Source organism: Diadema setosum, chromosome 10 (genome assembly GCF_964275005.1).
Source record: "Diadema setosum chromosome 10, eeDiaSeto1, whole genome shotgun sequence".
Classification (NCBI taxonomy): Eukaryota; Metazoa; Echinodermata; class Echinoidea; order Diadematoida; family Diadematidae; genus Diadema; species Diadema setosum.
Genome location: NC_092694.1, coordinates 16668725 through 16677413, shown reverse-complemented (window position 1 = coordinate 16677413; position 8689 = coordinate 16668725). Strand labels below are relative to the sequence as shown.

Below are 8689 nucleotides of genomic sequence, written 5' to 3'. Positions count from 1 at the left end.
TGACACCCTGGCTATCACTGAAAGGTCTGGACTGAGGAAGGGTGGGGTGAGTTGTGAAGGGGACAGGGGGGAAAGTGGGGGGGGGGGGGTTAAGGAGAAGAGGAAACAACACTTTCCTGTTTACCCAGCCAAGCTAGGATAAAGGAGGACAAATACACACACACACATAAATTTCACAGAGACTTGATTCTGCAATCCCTAACTTCTTTACTCCTCAAACGGCAACTCCCATCGCCCCTTCTCCCCCTCCCCCCATCACCACCCCTACCCTCCCCCCCCCCCCCATCTGCACATACTGTATTTCAGGCTTTCCTTCTTCATGAACCTCGCACCTCTGATGACTGTCGACAAGAAGGCCAGCCACTGCAGACGTGCAGACCAGGGTGCAGCGACGCATTGAAGTGTACTGTCTGATTTCTGCTGGCGATTAGGAAAGGGGGAGGGGGAACGAGTGAACTGGAAATCTGGCGTGAGAGAGGGGTGTGGGGGGCCTTAATTGAAGATCTCTGAGCGTAGGATGGAAGCCTTGGCATACGGGTTACGTCATACTGAGTCATCTGCAGGAGGGGAAGAGAGAAAGACGAGAGAATCAGCTGCAATCTCCAGCACATCCAGAATACCTCTAGAAACGACATTAATACAGTGTATCCCCTATCTTTGAACATCAAGAGGTCATCAGGAAAGTGACATCACAGGTCCAGTCTTGCTTTGAAGGCCAATGGGGCAGACCTGGGGGGTGTTTCACAAAGCTGTTCGTAAAGTTACGAACGACTTTCGAGCGACTGGTGATCAGTTCTTGTGCTGAATTATGGAATTTCTGATAAGTATAGCACGTCAGAACTGATCACCAGTCGCTCGTAAGTTGTTTGTAACTTTACGAACAGCTTTATGAAACAGGGCCCTGGTAAACCACAACCTACCCTGCCTGTAATGAAACTATGGATTTCAATCTTAGCTTTTCTTTCTTCTTGCACTCACAGCTTAGATTCAAGTTTGCTTTGAATGCTGATTTTATAACTTTAATAATTTTTGCTGTTGTCATGGTACAAGACATGTTGCAAAATGCAGCCCCCTCAAGAAAGAAAAGAGAAACACAAATGCATCTGATTATATTTGATAACAACAAAGGTCTAGGAAGAGGAAACAAAAACTTTGTAAAAAGACCTGTGGTATACTTGCATGTCAGACTGAAAAGTGCAACTGACAAATAAATGCAGAGCTCTGCATATTGTGCACGAAAGGTCTGCAGTCTTTTCACAGATAATGAGATTGTGCAAGCCTGTTTAGTGTACAGTACACTCATAGCATGTGAATTGCATCTGGTGTGATTCATAATACAGGCATACAGCTGAGGCCCTGCTGACAAAAGACAGTCTTTTGATGGCATCAAAATAATATAAACTACAATAACACTTAACCCTCCATCCAATGAAAGTGCCCATATGTGTCATTCAGCTTGGCTGACAGCCATAGTTGATTATTTTGTTCTTTTTAAAGGGACTGTACACTACTGGTTAAGGTAGGGATTTATGTTTTGAACATTCCTACGTGAGATAATGAGAAACCTTTTATGAAATATGAAAGAACATGTAATTTTAAGAAGGATTCATCATTTATTTGATGAAAATTGGTTTTCAAATGGCTGAGATAACCAAAAAAGTGATGATAATAAAATGCGACAGGCCATGCCTTTTATTGGGATCTCTTTGTTTCACCTTGCTTTGGAATATCTCAGCCATTTCAAAACCAATTTTCATCAAATAAATTTTTGATACCCCTTAGAATTGCATGCTCTTTGACATCTCATAGAGTGGTTTCTGAATACCTCGCAAAACATCAAAAGCTAAATCCTCAACTAAACCAGAACTGTACACACCCTTTAAGTTCATACATAGCTTTCCTTATTTGGTATTTCTTTTTCTTGTCTATTCTTTCCCTCTTTTGTTTTGTTTTTTTGCACTACTAATGATTTCAGCTGTATTATGTAAAAAAGTTTGATTGCAAAACAACTGTTTTAAAGTGGCATTTCTTAGCATTTCAAAGTTCATCATCAGGTTGAGCAAATTAAACCTTTCCACGATACTTCACTTGTTATACGAAAAGGAATATTCTTGAAGTTTTGATAACAGCTAATGTAAGAGTGGATATTCATGTCAGTAATTTTTCACTTTCAGCCAAATAAGATGAGTTTTGTATGTTTTTAATTCCATGGTCTCCCAAGCAAGACATCAACTATAGAAATATATGGCATGCCTTTATTTTCGCGCTAGTTTTTGGTTGCGTGAAATGCATGAAAATTTTAACACTGCGAAAATTTACAGTATTTCAGGTGCTTTTTTAGCAAATTTAATCACAAAATATATCAAACTGATAAGGATGGAGATAACTCATTTTGCGATCAAACTCTTCAGATATTACAGCCTCTATATTTGCTTCTGTGCTTCTGTAGTTATGTATAAGAGTTAAAAGTGTCCAATAGAACAATCAAACCAAACAAACAAAGTTATTTCACGAAAGTAGAAACACTTGTTACTGGCTGAAATTCATTGAACTGTTTGTGACACATCACTCGCCCTCATTGTGATACAAATCTTGATCCTTTGGCACATGCACACATATATTTTCACAGATTTGTGCCACAAAAGGTGTGTCTAAGAACCTGTTCTTTCAGATCAGACTTGTGGCACCAAAATGGAGAGTTTGTGAATAGGACTAGTGTTTGTTTGGTTTTTTTTTTTTCTTTCTTTCAGAGTGAATCATATTCCTGTTATAAGCTCAAGCTGCTCAAGCTAACAGAAACTGTAAAAAAACAAACAAACACAGACAAAAAATAATGATCTCTAACCTCCTTTTGCATCTCATTTACTTCTTTTTTTTTATCAGTGTCATTAATGCTGGAACACACATCAAGACTTTACAATATGAAGACGTCATCACATCAAACTTCATGCAATGCTGGGTAGGGGTGGGATGGTGGAGGTAGCAAGGGGGTTGTGATTGGGGGCATTTTTGGCCCCTTCGCTGAGCTCTGTTTCAAATGATGCCAAAGGAGCAGCCCTGGGGAAATTGCTAAATTACAACAGGAAGTTGTAGTTCGTAAATTCTGAAGTAGTTTTATACAAAAACACAAAATGCTAGTATGTGTTTTGACTTCACCATGAACAAAAGAGGGATTTCTACTCGTACATACTGAAACCACACATGTGTGCCCCTCTGACAGAAGAGGGCAGCATGTCAAAAACTTTTTCAGCAACCTTGAAGGGGTATGAACACAAAGGGCACAGGAAAAAAAAAAAATCCAGCAGTAAAAAGGAATTCCTGCAACGCATGTAAGATAATTTCCTTCATGTCTACCAAAAGGTCATTCTATGATGGTCACATCTGCACTATTAATCAACGTTGATACTGTTTAAATACGTTGCATATGCTTTTACGACATAAAATTCCAATCATCAAAGTATTTCTACATGTGTCTGATGACATGTGAGGGTGCCGTGACCTGAATGTCCCCAGTGCTATGATCATCATTACTTCATTCATTCATTTCTCTAAAAAAAAATGTCATAATGTATGATGTTAATAATGGTCTTATTTACTCAGGGTAGCCTCATCCATATTAGCACTGTTCTTCCAAAAAGCCCTGCCATTATCATCACCCATAATATTTCATTCCATTACTAGTGCACACAGTCGGAGGATAAAGCCATTTCTGCAGATTGACTCAGGGATATTTTAAACACATTTAACCTGTCTAGCTGTTTTAGGTATCAATTCTTCTGTACTTAAAAAAACATTTGAGGGATACACAGCAGCTGGTATGACAGTAACCATTTGACAGACAGGCAAAGAATGACGTGACTCATTATATGCCCATGCACTTTATAATTCCTTGATACCTGGGCGCCCTTTTGAACCAGCACACAATAATGCAACCAAACTTGACCTAGTTGTGGATTAGCCTCTAGCCCACTCAGGTGAAGCAAAGTGCCTATAAAGTTCAACAGGAAGGCCACAGTGACGCAGTGGGAATTATGACAAAAAGTTTTCACACATCTGAGCAAATAGCCAAAGAGGGCACTCCAGAATATATGCCAATCAGTAAACAAAAGTACGGTAAATACATGTAGCTAAAACACCCAATTCCGCCTACTCAGTATCCTCTCCAGGGGTGTTAATTTTTCAGAAAAAGGTCTCTCGTCAGCTTCAAGTGTCTATTGAATTGCATTCAGTGGCAAATCTGGATTGGGGGGGGGGGGGAGGAGGGCACGAGGCACGAAACCTCCCCTTTATCTTTTTTATTTATTTATTTATTTTATAATTAAGAATAAGATAAATTAGGGCCCACTGGGCACACCCCTCTTTATTTTTATTAATCTTAAACAAAAAAAAAAATTATGCATAAAATTACACGATGACCAACAAAAATATAAAAACAATCTCCCTACTGTGGGATGGGGGACACTGCGCTTAAGCCTTTTGTTCGCTTTTTTGTTTGTTTGTCAGCTGATGAAAGCCTGAAGTGACACTAGAAATATTAACTGCCCTCCCCCTACTTTCAGCACCGGCCCTGGCTCGGGCTCAGTCCCTACATTTCCTTGCTTTACATTCCCCCCCCCCCCCCCCCCCCTCCGTTTATGGAATTCTTGGATCCTCCCTGGCATAATGTTCACTGATCACTGTTTTCAAACTGTGAGGGCTTCTGAAACGAGAAGGACTTCACATTCAGAAAAATATGCTCAAGTGAGAAGTCATCATTTCAGGCCTTTTTGCAAACTGAATTAAGGTGGGTTTTATCATGGATAGATGCATCATATCAGTATCATTGCATGCTATACACACTTACCGTGATACCACCATTTTGTCTTCTTTGGGCTCTTATTGCATGTTTTGACGTAGAAGCTGTTATCTGGAGGTCTCTTCTGCAAAGATAAGCAAAAAAATTGATCATTTTTTAATACAACCTGCCAGTGACATCACTAATCATCACTCTAAAGATACAACATTAAAAGTCAATAACTCTTTGTGTATGAGTGATAAAACAGTTTAGTTCAAAGTTAAAAGACAATACAGATGTACTTCCATACCCACTGCTATCCATTCTGCATCTAGGGTGTACTCTGTATGAAGTTCTGACAAACAATGAGTCAACACAATTGTATGTATCATGTATATGATGTCAAATACATTCAATACAACCTGTTGTGATGTCAAATTGAAATACGAAAAATGACTGTAAACATTTCAGCATTTAAAGTGATTTTCAGTACTCTGTGGTACCAAATGGAAATCCACTATTTTGTTGAATTATTATTATCATTATTATCATCATTATTTTAGCACTGTATTCTTGGTTACCAAATAATGGGTGACAGAGATCAATAGTGCTCTATGGAAGAAAATTTGGTTGCAACAACAGCACAGCATCATAACATCAGCACTCATCACACATATTACACCAGTGATCTGTGTCATGCACAGACAGCAGCACCGCACTGTGCATTACCACTCCAGGTATATAAGATGAAAAATAAGTAATCATGGGATGAGCTCATGGATTTAAATGATCTCCTTTGGAATTAAAAGTTCAAGATTGTGAAAATATGTTTAAAAATTATAAAAAGTATTACTGAATATTGTTATTGTTATTGTTATTGTGCAAAAGAAAGAGTCAAAACAGGGCTGAAGTGGTACTAGGATTATTGTTGCCGACTGGTGAAACTTAACCTGTTGAGGATGGACTGATTTTGCTACAATTACAATTACAATATTGGTATTTATATAGCGCTCTTACAAATAGTGCAAATGTATCACAGTGCTTCACAAATCCATCTTGCACTTGGGAGGTAGGAGAAAAGAAAAAAAAAGTACAACAGACAAAGAAAAATAAAAGTACATAATCAGAATCAATCAGTTATTGAAAAGGAAAGTCTTCAACGATTTCTGGAACACTGGCAAAGATGGTGATTCCCTGATACTTTGAGGGAGCTGATTCCATAGGCGTGGGGCAGCTGCTGAGAAGGATCTGTCTCCTGTCCGAGTGAGAGTCCTAGGGACAGATAGGCGGGTTGGGTCTTGGCCTGACCGCAATCCTTGTCTTTCAGATTGGTGACGTGAAAGTAGATTCAGGAGGTAAGATGGAGCACAATTCTGAAGGCATTTGTACGTGATTGACGGGATTTTGTAGGCGATTTGCTTTTGCACAGGGAGCCAGTGTACTTGCTGAAAAAGACGAGAGGCATGGTCACGCTTCTTGGCTAGAAAAACCAGCTTTGCAGCTCGGTTTTGAGCACGTTGAAGGCGCTGGACATTACTTGAAGAAGTACCGGACAACATGGAGGCATTATTCTTGAGGTAATGAGAGCTCTCACAGCATGCTCACAAGCTTTCTGATCGAGAAAAGGCCTGATACGTGCAATATTTGAGAGATGGAAATGAAGCGAACTGCTTAGAGAAGAAACGTGGTGATTCAGCTTCATTGAGGAGTCAATTTCGACACCCAGGCTTCTAACTGAACTTGATGGTACAACACACTTTTCTGACAGACACCTGCCCGAGTATACTCGGGACTCGTCCTCAATGGGTTAACTGTTATCAAAGATGGCAGTGTGTAATTGTACAGCTTACAAACACTAGATGGTGCTACTTACACAATGCTGCAACCCAGGGTATGATGGTACCTGAGGTACAGCATGGTGCATTTGTGTATGCATGTACATTGTAGGTCACCTTGTGGTCACCCAGGTGTGATTTTGGCAACCCAGATGCATACTGTCTATGTTGAGTGACTGGGACAAGTCAGTTGATGGTAACAATTCAAATTTATCAAAAGTGAACAATCAACTAACAGAAGAAAAAATGCTTGTTCTAAAACAAAAGTAAACAACTACCAGAAAAAAGAAAAAATGCCTCTAACACAAAGATGGACTGCATACATGTACAAGTGTACGTGTACCATCTCTCGAATGGGAAATAATTAAGGAGACGGTATAGTTTTGGTTGACATGGGGATTCAGGTTTTAACTCTTTGTGAGATGATTAGAAACCACTTATATGAAATATTGAAGAGTATACGATTCTAAGAAGAATTAAAAGTTTATTTGATAAAATTCAGTTTTGGAATGGCTAAGATTCCCCCCCCCCCTAAAAAAAAAAGAGAAAAAAAAGAGTAGTCTTAATACAAGATGGAATCCCACCTTTTATTAAGACCACTTAGTTTTATTTTGTTTTTGGATGTCAGCCATATCAAAACTGAATTCTATCAAATAAACTTATTCCTCTAATAGAATTGTATGTTCTTTAATATTTTATACAGGTGGTTTCTAATTATCTCACAAAGAAAACCTGAATCCCCATACATGTCAACCACAACTAAGCAATCCCTTTAACTTTGCTTGTACATTAGATTTAAAGAGATGATTCTCATAATTTCTCATTCCATCAATGTGGTCTCTGGTCACAAATTCAACCATTTGTGACATTGACTTTGCCAGTCAAAAGTCATGAAATATTACCGGTACACTCATGATATGTCTTACTTGTGAAAAATTAATCAAGTGTGAAAATGTGTAACTTTAAACCCATTGGCCCGAATTCACGAAGGTGGTACAAATGAAACCATGGTTTAAACCATGGACAAAAACCATGGAGTGCCAAGTGTCGCATGGAATATTTGTGACCCGCGACAACGGTTTCAGGCAAAAGTCGCAAGAGCAAATTCCCTCCTAGGCGGGGTACAAAGATTTTGACCATTATTTTTGTCGATTTAGGTTTTTTGCAGAAATCGAATCTTTGATATGTTTTCTACATCTACACTAAATTTCATAGCATAAGACTAATTTTTTCCTATCGAAAATGGAATTTTAAGCACCCTATGTTGGATCGCACTCGTCAGTTTCGAGCTTCTTTCGAACGCCGCGCCAATATCCCCAGCGTTGCTACGGCGCAGGGACTCGCATGCGATTGGCTGGTGCGTCGCATACATTTACATAATTCGGCTTTCGGAGACACCAGTTGCAGCGTTTGGGGAATGCTTTGTACACGCGTGCACGATTACACGCTCCATTGTTCTTTCTATAGTGGTTTACGTTCGCTCTGTAGTGCATGCTCTTCGTTTGGCTTTCTATCCAAACTACTCTACCGCAATGTTCAACAACGGAAGTGAAACAAAAATCATGTAGCATGACATAACCGTGTGAAAAGAAAACTAAATATTCTCAAATTTGTCTACTTGTACATGTAGTAAAAATTATGACAGCAGACTGACTCATTGGAAGGTAGATGAGAGGAAAGGAGCGGTCACATGTGACTAATTATATTCAATGAATACTACACGTCAAGATCACACCAAACTAACCAGTCGTGTTTGTTTGTTTGTTTGTTTCAATTTAATTAGCACCACCGAACAAAGCAACATATGCATGTCTTGTAAAAGCAAAACAAACGGGAAGCGTGACCCTTGCCAGCACTAGCAATTTCCTGCCTTCAAAAGGGTCGCCAATGATTAGACAAATCAACCACAATGAAAACGCGATTTGTAAATGTGTAGCTAGATTCGCCATCGCTCCTGTTACATGCACACGGTCATGGCGTGTGGATGCTATTGCGTAATGCGTGCACCAAATACACATGTACATGTACACCATACAGCTGTACGTGCAATCATCGTATTCGCCATCTTGAAAGACGTACT

General features: G+C 39.3%; 1 protein-coding gene across 1 annotated transcript in view; it reads right to left on the bottom strand.

The window, feature by feature from the left end:
- Positions 1 to 388: 388 nt before the first annotated feature.
- Positions 389 to 8689, bottom strand: part of LOC140234161 (ubiquitin-conjugating enzyme E2 W-like) — a 21317-nt gene continuing 13016 nt past the window's right edge. Inside the window, exons 5-6 of the mRNA XM_072314234.1 lie at positions 4844 to 4919; positions 389 to 557 (exon numbers count right to left, since the gene is read on the bottom strand). Coding sequence (XP_072170335.1) covers positions 544 to 557; positions 4844 to 4919 — 90 coding nt within the window. The 3' untranslated portion in view covers positions 389 to 543. The remainder of the gene's footprint in view (positions 558 to 4843; positions 4920 to 8689) is intronic.